Here is a 19,644-nt window from a genome sequence, read left to right as displayed (position 1 = left end):
GTGTATTGGAACAGTAAAGGAGTGAAATACATTAATTCCATTATTTAAATCTATCATTACAATGTTAGAGCTCCGTATACCTTTAAACCCTCATGAACCCTTCATATCATACATAGTGCAGCAGTTTGCAAGGAATCACTGAATCATGGGAACCACAGTGATAATGCGCACTTCTTTGTCGCCAAGGCAACCACAATACGTTTCTGTGGATGAAGTAATTTGTTACGCTGATAGTTACCATGGTTACAACCTAGAGAGGGCGCTGCGGAGGAGCGTTCCACGTAAAATGACGCAGGGCGGGGGCGTGCCCGCGATGCGCGCTGCGCAAGGCTGCTTGTTGTTCCCGCAGAGAGGCGAGAAGATGGCGGCCGTGTCAAGCGGAGGTGCTGCTGGGTCCACTGCGGCCGGGATTACGCACTCTGCCCGACCGACCCACGCAGGCATGGGCTCCCAGAACCGAGCCCAGCCATCCTCCGGGATCAACCACTCCAGTCGTACCAGCACGGCCACTGGGTGCATCACCAATCCTGGCCACACTTCGGCCACCAGGCCCCCCCCAGCCCGAGTGGGCTACTACGAAATCGAGCGGACCATCGGCAAGGGAAATTTCGCGGTTGTTAAACTAGCCACACACATCATTACCAAAGCAAAGGTAAGGCGGCTGGTATTCGAGTACCAGAGATGAACAAGTACAAGTTGTCATTGTTTTATTTCAAGCCTTTTCGACCATGTACTCGGGATGACGCTGGGGCCTTCAGGCTCTGGAGACACAACGGCCAGCCCGCTTTGGTGACACCGCTGCTTGGTGTTGAGGGAGGGGGTCCGTTCGACTCGGGGCATCACCTCTAACTAGTAGATACAAACATATTTAGCCCAAGATACATATGATTTCACAAAGTGAAGTAGTACTATTTTTAAGGAAAGCTAGAAGGGCCTGAGGTTAATGTGTGGCAAAACGCAGAGGACGGAGAGAAGGGTACTGACGAAGATGAAAAGAGGAGACTCAGAACGTTCCGACTGTAGCAGCTAGCTTAGCTTACTAGCTAATTAGCTGTTTGGCTAGATGCAGATATCTTTAAGACGGATGCCAGCACACAAGGTTAAAAGTTTACAGCACCCTTCAGGATAATTTTGAATTAACGTTAACAATGAGCTTGCAGAGTTGGAAGGTGCAGGTTGGCCAAATAACGTTATAGATATGTCTGAAAGTCAACGTCAAAGTAGCACCGAAAACTGGGTAAAGCTAACTAACTTTACTGCAGAGCCTTATGTACAGTAGCTGTTAGCCTTTTCATGTACCTAAATGATTTTCAATAAACGAACCGCTGATATAATTTCGAGATAGCAAAGTTTCTCACGTCTTTTTAGTGAAATGCAACCACTTTGATGCGGTCTAAGTTGCCAGTTTGTCAAAGCTGCATTTAAACTTCGCCTGTGTGTGTGTGTGTGTGTGTGTGTGTGTGTGTGTGTCTTGCATTTAGATATCCTGGTTAATAACAAGATGACATTTTAGTAAAGGCTCCCCGCTATTATCAACAAATGATCCTCGTGCAGAACAGCATCGTTTTTAATGTGTAGACACATTGCATTGAGGTCTGCCACAGTTCAGTCCTATGCTGCAAATATATAGTCTGATCTTGATACAGAACATTGTACCCAGGCTTTTTAAAAAAGGGTTTGTTAGCCTTTGTGGCAAACAGAAACGTTGGTGATTTTAGGATACATAGGAAGGGGAAGTTGTGGCATCACAAGCAGAAGGGGTCGCTCAACTATTCCAAGCAGTGTTTATCTTTGGTGCTGACCTATTGGATCAGTTGCCACAGTGTTTCAAAGCTTCATTTGCCTGTGAGCAGTATGTTGTCACTCCTGATATGTTGCCTACGTCTTCTTGGCTGGCATGGTGGTGTAACTACAGCAGGGCCTAAACAAATGACTAATCAGAAAACCTCAGCTGATGCATTTGACAACAGCAGCATCAGTGAGATTTCTGCTAAAAAACACTCTCCAGCCTTTGCCTCTACTCAGGACCATATTTGCCATAAGATGACATGAGAAACCTTCCTCTTATTATATGCTTGTTGGGATCAGTGCGCACATCCCTTATGATGGATGCTTGGTTGAACACTCACAACAAATAGGTGTATATAGTAGGGGTGAAGCCTACACTTACAGTCAGACAGCTCCTGCATTGTCACTGTTTGTTGTTTTAAACCTGATGAAGAGCCTTTAATTCTAATGGCACAAATAAAGGTGTGTCAAGGTGGCTGAGTGTGCAGCTTACCTCTGTGCCCTTGTTGACATACACACAGGCAGGCAGACACGAGTCATTTGGGTGCTTTATGCCACATATCCCAGAGAACCCTCCATTTAGTTTCATGAGGCCAAAACAAACTTCAGTCAGTGAGTGCAATATGGTGTTTTTCAAACACTGCAGACGATGTTTCTTCAGGGACATTAACTGTGTTGATATGAATATAACATAATTTACAGACTCGTAGATATGGGAGCATGTATTCGGTTTGGTATAAGAGCAATACAAAGACAGTAGCGACTTTATAGTGAGAGATTGATGAGCTAGTTACGAGGCTATATTCCTTGTGTGTATGAGCCTGTTTATGCTTGTCTGGATATGTGTGTGTGGTTGTGTCTGGCTGTCTGACTGAGTGTGAGAGACAGGCAGAGGACAAAATGACAGTGGAATATGGACTGACAGAATGAAAGAGAGGCCTTGTTTGTTGTCTGTTGATAGTGGTCACAGACAGACTAGTCAGCTCATGCATTTCATCAACTAGCTCAGGGGTTTCAGCATCCCCATTTTTGCATGAATATCAAAAGAATAAAAGTGTGCTTTTACATGCCTGTGGATATCATGAATATGGATATGATCAGTCATCAGATGAGATGGGCTTTAGAGCCTTGTTTTATGGCCTAGGTTTTTGTAACGATCCAATGAGAAATGCTGACTAGTCAAAAATAGCCTAACAACTCTCTCAGTTGTTAGATGGAGCTGGATGATATCCTGCAGTGCAGTCACACAGAACAGGACCTGGTTATTTATACTTGGTAGCTTAGAAGCCCAGAAAGGGAAGGTCCCCTTTTATGCCTCATTTGCTCTCTGTTGTTTTCTAAAACATAAAACGTTCAATGGGCAATTTGTGCAAAGTTTATGTCACCAATACACACCCATTTTAGCAGTATATTTTGCAAATTCTTGTGGAAAGGGGGCTGTTGGTTTTGCTAACACAGAGGCAGTCACACAACACAAACCTCTGATGGCGCATAGCGAGCATGCTGCACCTGGATGTTGTGATAGTGAAAGTTCATCTCCTCTACACAAAGGCCAGCGAGTGAAGTGGAAGTCAAAACAGGAGTTTTCATACTCTCACTCGAATGCTGTGCTAGAGGCCGTTGGGCTGTCTTGATAAATGTTGATTTGATTTCGGTCTTCACTCTCTCCATAAACATTTTTTATTGCTGGTCATGACCCTTCAGTGAGGGAGGTTTTTTTCCTTACTAGCTCTGGGAGACTCTATAAACTACTTGTTTTGGGTGTTGTTCTAAATACTTACTGCTGTGCAGATTTGGGGACCATAACCAAAGCCATCATTGTGATATTTTAGATTTTTTCCCCCAAATTATTTCAGTACCGCCAACAACTAATTTGTCCCCTCTGATCTTAATTTTTGATTTTGCAAAAATCGGGTAATACCTTATTTTAACTTACAGGAATTGTTTAGTCTATAAAATATCAGAAAATAGAAAAAAAAGCACATCACAGCTTCCCAAAGCTTGAGTGACAATCTTAATTGCTTTCTTTGTCTGACTAACAGACCAAAATGAATATATTTTTTTATAATCATATAAAACTGCAGAGAGGGAAGCAAATGTTTCTAATTTTTGCTTAATAAATCAAACATTTCTAAATAGGTTATTAAAATTGCACTGATTAATTAGAGGCTGATCGACTAATCTTCCAAGGCTATTTTGATCACAAAATGTCGCGTCCATTCTATGATGTTATCTAGTCAAAGCCGGTATTTTTTTATCTTCACCACTCGTTGATGCCTTCTGCGTTTCCTGCACAACTTCATGGTAAAGTGTCCTTGAAAACGTGCTCACACTTTATGAATGTTGAAATGTGATGAAGGACTTCTACAGGGTGTTAAACAAATGTTCAGTGTATATGCACATCGCTTCCTGGTTATGACACAAAGGTAGCCAAGTTGTAGAGAGAGTTATTTTCCTGTTGACCGAGGTTATGGAACTGATCGCCCCACACCGCAATTTGATGGGCTATTAATCAGGCTTGTAGTCTCCTCATGTTGCAATGCGCTCTGTTTGAGATGATATTTCACATCCTGGCCACCTTCCTAAACAGATAGCACATTTGTTCATCCTCTTTATGGCATTTATTAGCCATTGAATGGAATTTCATCAACGCCGTGCCAATCCCCTCAGATGCTAAAAAAAACACAAAGTGTTGCCTCTGTGATAGGACGAAACAGCAAAAAGGACTCTGATCTCAGTCTTTATTAAGCTCTCACCAGAAATGTGTTGCCAGTCTTCTGTCACAATAGACTACATTGATAAAGTGATTATCAGCATTTTCATATTCTGTCCTGTAATTACCACCAAAGCATGTCAACCTTTGCAGTGTGCGCTCCTTTTTGTATTCAGGAATATACCTGTATGCCAGCAATGTGTCATATTTGAGATGATATTTTGGGTTTGTCATAGTAGATAAGACCACTGACATACAGTGAATGTGCAGGGCTGCCATTGTACATTTATGTATGTGCATAGTTGTGTATGATAGCTTGACAGTGGAGGTATGGTCAGTGCCCTTGGATGACCTGACTGAGGATAAAGTAAAAGCGCACTTCGACAAGCCCTTGTTGTGCCCACAGCAAGGTGAGCGACATTGGTAAAGGATGGCACTGTGCGGCACGTCATCGCCCGTCTGTCTGTGGGGAATCAGGCCCTTTCCCCCGCTCCCTTTTCCCTCTTTTTCCTGTCTTCTCCCCTTTCCTCTCGAGTGTTTTTAGGCACGAGAAGGATGAGCAGGAGGGAGAGGGCAGGAAGGATGGCAAGTGTTAGGTAACAGGCCTAATGTACTGTGTAACAATTTCACTCACTCCCTCAGTCACACTCGCACACACACTCACGCACAGCTCTCTAACATACCGCATCCCCTCTCTGTTTCTCAAAGACACATATACACACACTCAAATGTGATTTCTTTTGGGCGAATAATATGACAAAGGTTGCGTTTCTGCTTGACTTATCTTCCTGCCCTCTAGTCGTCTTCTGCTGCATTCTTAGTTGTGCGAATCAGCAGCCAGCCAGCTTCAAAAGGAGAAGAACACAGTCCAGACTCTGTGTGCGTGTCTCTGTTACAGAGACGAGGGAGGACAGCGTAGGCTTCATCAGTGCGATCCCGTTCCTCATGAACTATATGAGCACTCATGTTTCTGCCCCAGCTGATGCCAGCAGTGTGTGTGCACACGTGTGTGTTTTGGAACAGTGCATGGCAGCACGCACTGTGGCAGTTAAAAATCACAAGTCTACGCCATCATCATCCCCAGCGCTGTTTGTTGTCAGAGGCGACTGCGTGTTGCCAAGGCTCCTAGTTGGAGAAAGGTTGCTCCATTCAAGTCATACTGGTTTCCATAGCAATTAGGGATGGGCATTTCAAGCATAAATAGTATTCAATATTCACTGGGAACTATTCGACAAGCAGAGAGGTCCGGACTGGACTGCTCTCTGTGTGTTATGGTGTGTTTTTGTTTACCATAGTTAAAAGCTGGATGCAGCAGAATTTGTAAGGTGGACTTGGGTTTTCGACCTCAGTGTTTGAGACAGGCTGGGTCCTTGGCTTCTCATTGCCATTTAATTGATTGCTTAGTGATGATAGTGGTAGTTCTGTTGCACATTCTGGTAGCAAGAAACCACATTTGTGTGGTTGATAGACAGGAGCTATGGTCTTAGGTTGATGCTTCTGCTTCAAGACTAAGAAAGGAAAGCCTAAATTATACTACAGCATTAAATCTACACTCTAGGTACAGCATAGCCATGTACTCTACGCTATAGCTTGATGTGCACCTCCCTAGAATAGCACCTACACATTGCTCTGATGTAGACCACAACAACTGTGATTAGTCTGCGTCACGCCAGTTTGTAGCTAGCAAGGGCTGTTACAACCTGTTGGTTTCCACCTGAAGCTAAATCCCGTATGGTGATTGCCAGTTTCTGAGTAATGTCCATAAGCATACTGTGCATACACTGATTCAAGACTGCAGATGAGCCAAGTCCTCAGATCTGCCTGCAGACATCTGAACAAATCTGAAATGCATTTCCTCCCAGTGACATGACAAACAGAGACAATTCAACCTCCTATGTCGTATCTTTTCCGGCATCTTCTCTCTTTTCTGCTTTGTAGCAATTTCAGTAATAGAAACTACTCTAATTTTTTTTAGTTCCAACTAAAACACTATTTGCTGTTTCCATTGTTTGAAGTACACAGAGGGAAGTACAGGAAGAAACTCAAAATAAGTTTAAATGGGCTACAGCGTTGGCTCTGTGTATGTACCCCCTACCATGGATCAGGGTGGCTCATCATTTATTTTTCATAATCAATTAATCTGCTGATTATTTTCTTGAAGTCCAAAGCCCAAGGTATTTCATTTACTATCATACACGATGAAAATTAAGATACATTTTCTTTTAATTGGCCAATGGATTCATCCGCTTAGCATTGCAGCTCTACCAACATTTGATAGCAGTGGACAGGCAGAGATGATGCAGTGGCTGAGGATGTATGAGTAGAAGACCTGCTAATCAGGATATAGTTCAAGCAAAGCAATAGAAGAAGTATAGCGCAAAAACCTTACACTTTTATATTAACGTTTGATCTATGTTGTAGTATGAAGACTTGTTTGTGACGGACTGTAAAAAGCTTGACTTACCAGCACAAAGGTACATCCTTGTAGCATTTCTCAAAGAACAGTTTGATAATGACCTCTTCTTACCTGTATAGATATGTGTGTTGTTGTAAAAGCATTGGCAAACTGGAACTGCTGGTTTCTTTTTTGTAAGCACCAATCAAAGTCATTGTCAAGATGGGAATGTGGACCAGACCGTGCAGACTCAGCCAGGTTGGGGTGATGGTGCGTCATGTGCTGACTGCAGTTTTGCATGTTTGTAATTCCAATTCCTGCTTCTCGCCAATTCCATATTGAACTTATTCAGTTGCTCTAGAAAGGAAGTGGCAGATTAATTTCGGCTGTCGTGATGGCTCTAATGCGAGTAGTTGTCTCATGTGTGTTACTCTATGCCACTGACCATTGTGATGTACATGTTCATCAACACTAGTTGCCAGATTCTGGTTGAGGTTAGGTCTGCATGTCCCTCAGAATTTACTCAACACAAAGTGTGGGCTCTGCAGTGCAAGAAGGGGACAAAAAAAAAAAAAAAAACTGCAAATGGCGGATTAATGTGTGATGTCCAGTTTTTCCACACTGTAGCATGTCTCCAGTCTTGTACTTTCTGCCTGACACACTCAACTGAGTCATTTCCACACATAAACTCATGCAAGTGCACAACACACAAGTAGAACATCTCTGAAAGGCATTGTGCTGACTCATACTGCCTGTACGCTTTCATCTCTGTGTGTGTGCGCGCATAATACAGTCATAGTGCTGAACTGCTGTGACCTTATCTTGTGTGTATGACGCTGTGTGATGTCCTCGTGACTTTATATAAACACACATGCACAAAAAGCTGCAATTTAAGTTTCATACCAAGCAGCTTCTTGTTAACTGTTACAAAGACTGGGTTTACAGATCGCCGCGATACCACGCCTTGGACCTGAACATGGTCGCATGTGTGTGCATGAGTGCGAGCTAAACTCTCCTACGTGCTGATATGGGTTTAGCCTGAGCATTACACCCGCTGTGAGTGTTGTAATCTGTGTCACTTGTGTCACCTGTTGATGAAGGTTAACCTCATACATAATATCACCACACCACGTGCACCCGCTCATTACACCATAGACCCAATTCTCTGTTTAGGATTAGTGTCGTTATTCTTATGTCTTATTTAACTTCTACTACTGTGTGATTTTAGGTGTTACAGCTTTTTGGCTATGTTTAAATGGTTAATTATTTATATGTATCTTAAAAGGTCTAAACCTGTTTAATTGACCTCGGGAAAACAATGCATGCAACTGTTTTATCACAGCGCTGTAAAGGATGTAGTTTACTTCTTCCACTGTCATTTCTGTGATCAGTTGTTTTTGTCGTTGTCAATTTTTTTCTCTCGATATTTTGATTTTTTGGTCTACACTGACTTGCCAGTTTACCTTGCGAAAACTAATAAAGTTTAATGTAATGACCCTACAATACATCCTCACAAAGATTGTAATGTTTTCGTTGAAAGTTTTGAGGATGTTCTGTGTTACTGTTGAATTATCTTGCGTTATACTGATGTGTGCTTTGAATGTTTTGTCCATCCCATTTCTATCAGTGGGGGAAGTCCAAGTAGATATTAATTGAAATATTGGAACCTGCTTATTCTTCAGGGTCTATTTAATCAGAGTCAGTCAGAGATTTACTGTGGATTTGCTATCATGTGAATTTGAATGGCTAATAGTACAGTAATACAGTGCAAGAATTAGACCATGGCCAAAAAGCCAGTGCTGTGGATGCCCCATATTGTGGCTGTAATGCCCCTTCTTGGCACGCCCTGTTTTGAACCTGCCATTATGCCCTTAAAAGAAAGTTGCAGATATCCTCATTTAAAGCAACATGGGATGCAGCAAATATACCAACTCATGTTTCCCAGTGTCTCTGTCATCAACAGTAGCGCAAGATTTCTCTCACTCTGCAAACAGTATCAGCTAACCCACTAGCAAACGCTTAAACTCTGTACAGTCTAAGTATTGATAGACAAGTGCTTTGAATTTGACCAGGATATTGCTTGTGTTGGCTAACTATGAACGTACATAGAGTTTCTAATTTGCTGTGAGATGGGGCTTTCCGCTGAGTACTGCTGAGATCTGACTTGCTGTTGCTACTTCTTCAGCGCGATGCCATGAAAGGAGCACACAAAGGGAAAAATTGTGAATAATATTGTAAGCTCAAAACAGCTTTCACTGTGTCACTTTAGCCCAGTCGCTGTATGGCATTCAGTCATATCTGATTTATGGTGATGTTGATAGGTATGCGTCTTCTGACAGGACTCAGTAAACTTATTATATACGTGGGGGATGAGTCATATTTTTCCCCTGATCCTACATGGTGAATTAGCAGTATTGTATGAGTCGGTGTTTAATTTCGCATGTTTCTCATCCACCAACCAGCACGCATTTTAGTGAGAAATCTTAATTTTTGAAACATTTTGCCTTCTCGTTCTCGCAGTATTCTCCTATTAAATAGCATACAGTCGAGCAATGGAGGCTGGTGGTGAGTTGAGGTTGTAAAGGTTGTACATAGAGTTTATGGATCATATTAACACCAAACTGACAAGACTCAACATATGACACCTTATATGTTGTAACTTGAATTGTCAGTATGACATTCTTAATGTGTGGATTTTTCAAAGAGAGTATGGCATGGCATACTGTTTTCACTGGAGAGCACTGCGAGCTTTGGCTTTGATGCTCTACATTTTGGCCATGATGCTCCAGTGAATTTGTGTTTATCAAGGGCCAAAGTGGACTTAAGTGACTAAGAATGGCTTAATTCCAGGCCTCTTCTGGGTCACTTTTGCTGATGTAAACATCTGTAATTTGTTAAAAGATCCTTTGCCATTTTCAAGAGTCATGAAGCATTAATGCGCTTTTGCAAATGTTTTTTTTTTTCTCTTTCAATTTCTGCTTTATAACATGCAGTAAAGGGCCCGGGCTGTAATTGAACCTGGCTGCTGCGGTAAGGACTCAGCCTTGGTACATGGTACACAGTGAGGTGGGCTACTAGGGTTCCCACATGCAGTAATAATTTGAAAAGCCAATGTATGTGTTACTGTGTAAAAAATCATTAGGAATAAGCGGCACACACAGGCTTTTTTTTTTTTTTTTTTTACAGTGTTCGGTGAAAAACATGCCAATGTCTGTCTGAAGGCAGGTGAGCAGCACAGTTGAATGTTCTCACTCAAAATATTCTGCTGTGTCTACCTGAGCCAGCCAGTGCTTTCTTGGGCCCATGTATATTTTTACACAGGAGGACATTTGCCCCCTTTTAAGTGTTGCTGTGTCATTAGCTTGGGTATGTCTTTTACGATGAGTTTTCTGAAAAAGAGAGAAACTTGAATTAATAAGGTGTGGTTGTGTTTTTTTCTGTTTAATAAGGAAAATAGGTGTAAGAATAATTCCTTTCTATTCCAATTCCTTTTCTTCCTTCCTAAAGTGCTTGTGAAACATACCAAACTTGCATCCATCCAACATCTGAAACTACAGGGGCCTATACTCTCGGACTATTGCCTCTCGAGGTACAAAGTGGTATTCCAAGACAGAACGGGCCAAGGCTAGCTGGTTAGCATGCTAACTTCAGTAGATATCTCTGAAACACAATACATAGACGTTTTTGTTTATAGGTTTATAATTCTGTTTATAACTGTAGTTAAGTTAAACTCAAATTCCTACACACATATTTCATGTTGCACCTTTTAATGAATGAGTTGTTCAAACTGTCATCAAGTGAACAGAGACAAGACATGACAGGATCTGTCTGATTCAGCTCAGCAGATGACAGAGAGTGATTGATCACATTGCACAATTATTTCCCAGTAGTTGGTCAGAACAGTTGTTGCACTGTCAGAAGAAGAGAATGTATTGGGCTTTTACAAGTCTAATCCACGGTCCACAAAAACAAAGAAAAGAAAAAAGATAAATGAGGAAATTTAAAGATAAATCAAGATGCTTCCCAGAAGTACATTGTTATCCCGGTTCTGACCAGTGGGGACCCGGTACCAGTTTAAAATGTCAGCAATTTACCATCCCAACGTTTGAGTCGAAGTAAATGAATAATGTGATAACATTATTAATCCCCCTGCCGGGTAAACTAGTGTATTACAAACAGTAAGCAATAGTAGCAGGAATTAAAAGGAGATGTAGAATAGAATAAAACATATGAAATAAAAGGTAAAAATATAACACACAAAATAAAAAATCAACTTTGGTTACGTGTTTGATGGGTATTTTATTTTGAACTCCTTTAAATCCCTTTTTGTTGCCATCATCCAGTATTATTTCTCGTGCTGTAAAGCTAGAGTTGATGTGTGTTTTGCGATGTACAGTAAATGGTATAGACTCCTCTGCTGGGCACCAGCTGCTCTGGCATAGTGCTCTGTTGATGTCACTGTCTTGTGATCGGAGGAACTATGTGACACTTCATCTCATCGCAGCCGGCCTCTCGGGATTGTGTGTATGTGCGTGGGCGTGTCTGTGTGTGTCTGTGTGTGTCTGTGTGTCTGTGTGTCTGTGTGTGTGTGTGTGTGTGTGAACCCAGATTGTCAGCCATGTTAACAATCATCCAAACTCTATGGTAGAAGAAATCCAGCAGTTGAGTGACCAATATGTAAAACCTGAAATGTCTGCAGTGTGTGTACGTTGTCATCTAGCTATTGAATCTCCCTGTCAGCTTTTGTATTCATACACACACACACACACACACACACACCAATCCTCTGTACACTTGTAATTCTAGGCCATTTTCCCTATTTTCAGAGTATAATGTGTACACGTAGATGTCGGCATACGTTTCAGTGTGTGCGGTCCAGATGTCCTGTTGTTACCCTCCAGAAGATGCAGAGGGGAGTGATTACATCAACAAAGCTGGATGACTGCCAACGCCGAGAATAGATTCCGAGAGCTTAAAATACGACGTAGACACACATTCCAAACAGATACATACATACATACATGACAAGTCGGTGGTCATGGTCAAGAGTTATTTTTTATTTAAATATATGTTTCTGCTGCTGTTCATGGTCTTTATAAATGGCAGGTTTTTAAGATGTCAGCAGCAGTATGCCCATGAAGAAAATACGTGTATAAGTGTAATTGTATTGGGTCAGCTACAAGCTCATCCACAAAAAATACTTAATTGAGTAATAAAGTGTGCACAACACCAACTTTGGTAAACTGACACCAGTGAACTCTACTAATACATGTGTTTTCCACAATTGTCCAGTGACCTTGAAGGGCAGCTACACACAGACACACACTGACTTGGATTAATGCCACTGTTACATAGCTATGGTTCTGTACTCTCTCAGGAGCCCCCTCTTCACCCTCACTTCCCCTTCCTGTCTGTAGCAGGAAGTGAGCCATGTCGGCCTTCAGAGGCCCTCATCTTCTTCATGTCTGCTACCCGGAAAAGGAGCGCTTGTGATGGCACTCTGCTGTTTTATGTTCCTAAATACAGAAGTTACTTTTCGTTGGTGTTCGTAATGTGGGCGTTCAGCACATGGTGGTTTATGTTGGTGATTGACATTTTTGTGCTGGTTTATATTTTTAGCCATCAGTGATGTGACTGTTACTGTTCTTGATGCCAGCTATGTCTTGGAGTTCTCCTCCCTTGTGTTGAAGGTCATTATATTCCAATATGATAGACTGCTATCAAGATGAAAGCAAGGAGTCTGTTTAAATTTCACTCATGAGAGAGAAAAAAGGCAAAAACAGTGGCCCAGAAGGGTCAAGATACTTAGTATAAAGCATGCAGAATAAAAAAATCAACTATGTATATGAACATTGAGTACAGATTGTCAATATTCTTATGAGAAAAACTACCAATGTGTTGACATTGTGCTTTTGTTGCATAAAAGAACATTGAATTGCACAAGTGTATGTATGTGTAGAATATGTACAGTTTCTAAAGAATGCTGTGGCCAATATGGGGAATAAATACAGTGTGTTAAACTGAAAGTCTTACACATATATTACATATTATGAATGAGAACTGTCATCAAGTGATCAATGAGACACACGCCTTTGAATGCAGGATGCATGCTTTTCATTTTTTCACACACTTGGACTTGACTTGCTCATCTATTTTTGGAAGATGCTGTGTTTTGGGGCAGCCCCATTAGCTGTGCTTGATTAAGTCATTAAAGTCGTCTACTCATTCCTAAGTGGCAGAGCAAAGCTCCTGTCACACACCATCAGCGTCCACGCTGCCGGAGCCATTGTCCAGGGCTCAGCAATTACGCAAGAGTCGTGCTCACCGTCGAAGGTCATGGATTAGGTCAGGTTACACGAACAAGCTGAAATCCAGAGAAAGCACTGTGTTTGACAACACTCTGTTTGGCTGTTCATCAAGTGCCAGTCTCTCCTTGTGGTATTTTGTTTTTTAACTCAGCCGATGGCAGATAATTACTTGTGTTTATTACTTTTACACACATTTTTGTGTGTATGCTAATTGATTATAGGTCTCAGTTCGTCTTAGATTGAGTCTGTCTGACTCACACCCTCCCCTTAGCTCCTGTGCTGGTTGTTTTCTTGGCACTTCTATGATTATTGTGTCATCACAGCAATATTGCAAGGGCCTGTGCTCTGGAATTGTTGCCTGTAATTTAAGTGTCAGCTAAATGCCATTAATGTGAATGTATTGTCTGTATTTTGAGCTGGTAAACATATCGCTTGGTTTAAGATAAATTCTTCTTCGTTTGTTGTGTTCTCTCCTCACTCTATCTCCGTCTCCTTCTGTCTTCCATACCCCCCGCTTCCCTCACTGTTTCCTCCTTAATCTCGCCCTCTCCCCCTCATCATTCATCCTTATCTCTCCCGTCCATCCCTTTCTTGTCTCTCTGTCTCCAGGTGGCTATAAAAATAGTGGATAAGACCCAGCTGGATGATGAGAACCTGAAAAAGATCTTCAGAGAGGTGCAAATCATGAAGTTGCTGAAGCACCCCCACATCATCCGCCTCTACCAGGTACACACTTGCACTCACCCACAGAGCCGATAATGCACGCTGCTCACATCTTACACCTGAGACCCATGGCCCGACAGGGAAAGAACAAATAAAATATGTGTTGGTTTAGCAGGATCTGATGTTAGATGCCACTGTTTTTGGGTTTACTGTACCAACAATTCTTTTTCACATTCATGCAAATCTGGGGGGCTGCCCAGAACAACCACAGTCCTCTGCCTGATAACCTCTTTCTGGTAAAACTCAGTGGTAGATGCTGAGAAAACAGAGAGTTTCCTGTTTGTTTTCCAGCTGTAGATGATTGTAACACCTATCCAACCCGTCACAAGGCAGCTTTTACAGTATCTTGTCTTAAACAGCCCCCAGAGGTTTAAATCTAATCACTTTGCCTCAAAATCTAATGTTGAAATCCTCACACATACATACATTGAGCACCGCACTGAGTAAATGTCAGTTTTTGTTCTATTTAAATCTCGCTGTTATGGTGCCAAAGAGTGCTTACTCATTCTGTTGTGTAACGGGTGAACCACCCATCACTAGATGTTGGCCTGTCACAGAGTCTGTAGGTTCTCGTTGTTATGATTTGTTTATGTTTTTAGGTGATGGAGACAGAGCGGATGATCTATCTGGTAACAGAGTACGCTAGCGGTGGAGAGATATTCGGTAAGGGAGTTCCCCGCTGTTCCCATGATGTAGATTGTCCTTTTCATCGCTTCTCCCTCTGCTTCAGTGTTTTGAGATGTCTGGCGATTTGGGCAATTTTGCCAAAAGGGAAAAGAATGAAATTTGGGATATAAGGGAGTTTTATTTTTCGCTTGTGTCCATCATGATTGATTTGTTTGCACTGCATGTTCATTCTTCAACAGCGCGTGACCTTTTGTCTTTTGTGCCATTTATTTGTATTTGAGTTGAAATAGCGTCTTTCTATGTCCTTTTTCAGTTTTCTGAAGGATTAACCTAGATTCCTTATGCATTGCTCCTTGATGATTAATGTTGTGCGTTGTTAGGCTAAATCATAATAGAATCACAGGCTTCACTTCCTGTATATTCAACGATGCAAATGAGTACCATAAATATCCAAACTGTATTTTGTGTGTGTGTGTGTGTGTGTGTGTGTGTGTGTGCGCGCACGCACGCATGCCTGCACGTGTGTGTGTTTGTGTGCACGTGTGTGCAGACCATTTGGTGGCTCATGGGCGTATGGCGGAAAAGGACGCCAGGAAGAAGTTCAAACAGATTGTTGCAGCAGTCCATTTCTGTCACTGCCGCAACATCGTCCACAGAGACCTAAAGGCTGAGAATTTGCTGCTGGACCACAACCTCAACATCAAAATCGCAGGTGTGTGTGTGTGTGTGTGTGTGTGTGTGTGTGTGTGTGTGTGTGTGTGTGTGTGTGTTGGTGTGTGTGTGTCTGTGGGTTTTCACTTAAGAATGTATGGGTGGGAAACTTAATATAGTTGTTTTGTGCTGTCGTGGTGAGTGGGTGTAGGCAAGTGTCAACATGTGCTTTTAGAGCATTTTCCTGGGTTGATTGAATTTATTCTGTAGAGGAAAGTGATAAGATTGAATAAACTTCTCCTCCGCCTCTGTCAGATTTTGGCTTCAGTAACCTGTTTTCTCGAGGCCAGCTGTTGAAGACATGGTGTGGCAGTCCTCCCTATGCCGCACCAGAACTCTTTGAGGGCAAGGAGTATGATGGACCTAAAGTAGATATATGGGTGAGTGGGACTGTAAACAAACAGTTTAAATTCAAATATGTAATCGAATTGTAAGGAAAAGACATTAGATTGTGAAAATTAATATTCGACTGAGAAGAAGCAGCACAACAAAGTGTCTTTTACAATGATAGAATTACTGTTTCTGTGAATGGAGTCTGGTGACTTTGGTGAGAGCGATCAGTGACTGTTTCTGGTTAAACAAAAAGGATCTTACTCTTTAATAAAAAGGTAACCCTGTAGGGATCCTTTCCATAATGTTGTCAGACACTTAGAATAACAGTCTGAGCCTGTCAGTGGCAAAAACAAACACTTTTAGTGGGCGTACATTGACGGTGCGCAAACGCCCAGAGGGATTACATTGTAGCCAGTTTCATTGCTGCCAGGTGCAGCGCTCTCACTCAATACTCGACCAATTTCAGAAATTGTTACCCCCATTAGTTAGTTCCACACAAAAACATGGGAAAATAGGCTCCTTAAACAGCTCATATTTGACTGGAATTCCTCCCGTTTGTCCAGAACACTGAAATCTCAGGCACCAAATGGAAACTTTGCACACAAGCTGTAACATGCGAATAATGCAACGACATATTATAGGACATTATTTTATTTATTTATTTTGTAATGTGTAACTATGTAGATCTTTTAAAAGACATTGTAATGTTGAAATAAATATACCGATACAAATGGTTTGTCCCTTGTGTTCGTTCATCCTCTTATTGGCACAATGCGCAAAAATAGACATTTGAATAGGTCGAAACTGTGATATAACTGGGTTTATTGATAATGAAAATAATTGTTTAAGTCCTGTTTAAATTGAGATATTGTACTCATGGTCTGTTTCCTGCTGTCTTTTCTCTGTGTAGAGCTTAGGTGTGGTATTATATGTGTTGGTGTGCGGCGCCCTGCCTTTTGACGGCAGCACTCTACAAAATTTGCGGGCGCGTGTCCTCAGTGGCAAGTTCCGCATCCCCTTCTTCATGTCCACAGGTAGGACTCCACTCAGCTCTTACTCTCTCGTATCTTCTTACTCCTCCAGACCACACCTCAATGGAAGATGTCACTCTCTTTTTTTCCATCCACAGGCAAAGTAAATTCCAAAGTGCTACTTTACCAAAATCGATTTCCTTAGTATGGAGAACTTGCAACTGTTGGCCTAGAAGGTGGCTGTTAGAGGTGCCCTGTGGAGTTAAATAAACGTATTGAGTGCATTTCCGTCCTTATAGAACATTTGTAAAGTTGATTTTGCATCATTCAGTATTTATATCCATGTTTGCTTGCTGGCAATCTGCGTCTTCACTACCTTTGTTACGGCGTTAATATTTTAGTTGGTGCTGGTTACTGCCACAAATCGCTGATCAGCACAACGATGTGACACAATTGAAAGGATGTGAATTGTTCGTGTGCATGTGCATGCATACTTGCACACACATACACACACACACGCACACACACACACACACACATACTATGCACTCTTAGTGGTAAAAAACATTGCACATGGTACCTTTAACAGTCCTCAGCTTGAATTGATGTTTGTGTGTTATTGCAGACTGTGAGTACTTGATCAGACACATGTTAGTGCTGGAGCCCAGCAGACGGTTCACCATGGAGCAGATCTGTAAGAACAAGTGGATGAGACAAGGAGACCCCGACCCTGACTTTGACAGGGTGAGACCCCCGTAGAAGTATCCCGAAGTTAATCTCTTGACTTAGGCAGGGTTATGTAATGGTTATTTATGCAAAAGAATATTTCAGTTTTCCACTTCGGTGTCAGGTAATCATCTGTCTTCCAAGCTGTCTACTGAATGCGTTTTTGCAGCTGTTTTGATGACTTTAGTGACCCCTTGACAGCCTTAGTGTTTGTCCTTGTGGTCAAGATGACTCACCCCTGACCCCTAATCTTTGTCTTACATTAACAAAATGAAAATGTATGAACTAACAGTTCACGTAGTTGGGAGCCTAGTATCCAGACTATTTCAATATATATACAAATCTTAGAGCACACTATGGACATTTAGAGAAATATGCTTATACTCTTCACCCTTCCAGTTGATAACGGAGTGTGAGCAGGTGAAGACGGAGAGAGAGACAGAGCTCATCATCGAGCAGGTGCTGATAGCCATGTCTGAGATGGGCCTGGACCGAGAGCGCACACTTCAGGTCGGACACAAACATTTTTAGCACTGCCTTTTGTCAAACGTCAGCTCAGCAACTTACTTCTGTCATGATCTTTCTTCTCTAGTCTCTACAAACAGATGCATATGATCACTACAGTGCCATCTACAGCCTGCTGGCTGACCGCCTCAAGAAACACAAGACCCTGCCTGTTGCCCCACCCCAACCACGCCCCATTAGCTATTCTCTTAACGCTGTACAGGTAATTCATTATCCACTGGTGTTGGAGTGATGTAATGGTGGCTTTACAGCCTGCATGTGTCAATTATCAGTACAGTTTGACGGTATTTTGGAGTGTTGTGACGAGTTCATGCCAAGTTTAGTCTAGCTGTAATCAAGCCACTGGGTCACAACTTGATCTTAGCACCCCCTATAGTTATCCGATTAATGTGTGTGTTTATGTGTGTATGAAGGCACCTTTGGACTGATTTTTACTCTCTCTCTTAGTCTAGCCAACTGTGGTCATCTTTCTCTGCCACTGATTGGAATTAACTGGCTTTAACCCACATCTGCCAATCCCACTGCACTAATGAGATTGTTAGAAAATTAGCGCAATCCTCACATGACCTGTCTGTGTGTGTGTGTGTGTGTGTGTGTGTGTGTGTGTGTGTGTGTGTGTGTGTATGTGTCTGTGTATGTGTGTGTGTTTGTATGCCTCCCAGCAGACAGATCCGCAGGGTAATCCCGTTAGCATGACTGTTCCCCATGTCCAGCTCATCAACCCAGAGAACCAGATTGTTGAGGTGAGTCAACCTGGTTGCGTCAGCCTGGCAGTGGGTGGCCAGCAGCAAAGGTCATCATGCTTGATAAGGAAGCTTGGACCAGGCTGGACTTTTGTTGGATAAGCTGAAATCCCAACCACGGCTCTAACCCCAACTGTTTCTGTTTCTTTCTTTCTGAGTTTGAACCTTCACAGGCGTCTTTGTAGCTTAAATCAGTAAACGCAACATCACCCTGTCTCATATTTTTGATGATGTGCACGTTTGTAGTCACGGGGTATTTGTTCAGTATTTACAGTTTACTGCTACAATTAACTACTGTTAGAGAAGCCTGGTATCCATCTCATAGCCTGTTGTCAGACAAACAAAATCAAACATACATGCAAACGCACTCAAACATAACTCACACAGCCTCACAGCTGACTCACAAATGCTGTGAAACACAAGACTGCGTCAGATCACTGCATTGCAGCAGGGATTTTAATAGAAGACCTGAGCATTTATATTAGAATTGAGCTACATTTAAAATGTACGTTATGTACATGAACACAAGCATGCAACACATGCTACCGAAGGGCATCACTCGTGACCAAATATGTGTGTGTTTATTGTTTAGCCGGATGGCAGCATGGCACTGGACAGTGATGAAGGTGAGGAACCATCTCCAGAGGCCATGGCTCGCTACCTTTCGATGAGGCGGCACACGGTGGGGGTACCAGACCAAAGGTAACGTAAATACTTAACTCTCCAATCTACAGTCAGTGGTCTGTGTTATTGCTGCAGTAGAACAAGGGTTATTTTTACTCCATAACTGTTAGCTGACAGATGACAGCTGTTTCTTCTGTCTTGTGCGTACAAATGATCACCTTCGTACTTTTCTTAAAAGCATAGCTGTCTGTCATCACCCGTCATTTGCTTGCATTTTTTATTAACATATACTGATATGTTTTGTTAATGATCTGGAATTTTAAAATGTCAACCTTTGTTTATAATAACCATACGGTCAAAATAAGTCTATCTTTCGACAAATATTTTGCTCTTCTGAGGTAAGGATCAAATGAAATTTGGTCATGTTATCTAATTTTTGGGTAGAAGACTGCATCAA

The 19,644-nt window shown here is 42.0% G+C and overlaps 1 protein-coding gene across 3 annotated transcripts in view; it reads left to right on the top strand.

The window, feature by feature from the left end:
• The first annotated feature begins 336 nt into the window (after positions 1 to 336).
• sik3 (SIK family kinase 3) overlaps positions 337 to 19,644 on the top strand; it is a 32,791-nt gene continuing 13,483 nt past the window's right edge. Inside the window, exons 1-11 of one of the 3 annotated variants that reach the window (XM_076734483.1) lie at positions 337 to 652; positions 13,814 to 13,930; positions 14,527 to 14,590; positions 15,105 to 15,266; positions 15,521 to 15,645; positions 16,509 to 16,632; positions 17,195 to 17,313; positions 17,695 to 17,805; positions 17,888 to 18,022; positions 18,483 to 18,563; positions 19,156 to 19,265. In XM_076734483.1, the coding sequence (XP_076590598.1) occupies positions 362 to 652; positions 13,814 to 13,930; positions 14,527 to 14,590; positions 15,105 to 15,266; positions 15,521 to 15,645; positions 16,509 to 16,632; positions 17,195 to 17,313; positions 17,695 to 17,805; positions 17,888 to 18,022; positions 18,483 to 18,563; positions 19,156 to 19,265 (1,439 nt within the window). In that variant the 5' untranslated portion in view covers positions 337 to 361. The remainder of the gene's footprint in view (positions 653 to 13,813; positions 13,931 to 14,526; positions 14,591 to 15,104; positions 15,267 to 15,520; positions 15,646 to 16,508; positions 16,633 to 17,194; positions 17,314 to 17,694; positions 17,806 to 17,887; positions 18,023 to 18,482; positions 18,564 to 19,155; positions 19,266 to 19,644) is intronic. The other 2 variants (XM_076734485.1, XM_076734484.1) reach the window with 2 other exon arrangements.

This window comes from Chaetodon auriga, chromosome 7, assembly GCF_051107435.1.
Source record: "Chaetodon auriga isolate fChaAug3 chromosome 7, fChaAug3.hap1, whole genome shotgun sequence".
NCBI classification, from domain to species: Eukaryota; Metazoa; Chordata; class Actinopteri; order Chaetodontiformes; family Chaetodontidae; genus Chaetodon; species Chaetodon auriga.
The sequence above is the reverse complement of the archived record's forward strand: the minus strand, read 5'-3'. Positions and strand labels throughout refer to the sequence as shown.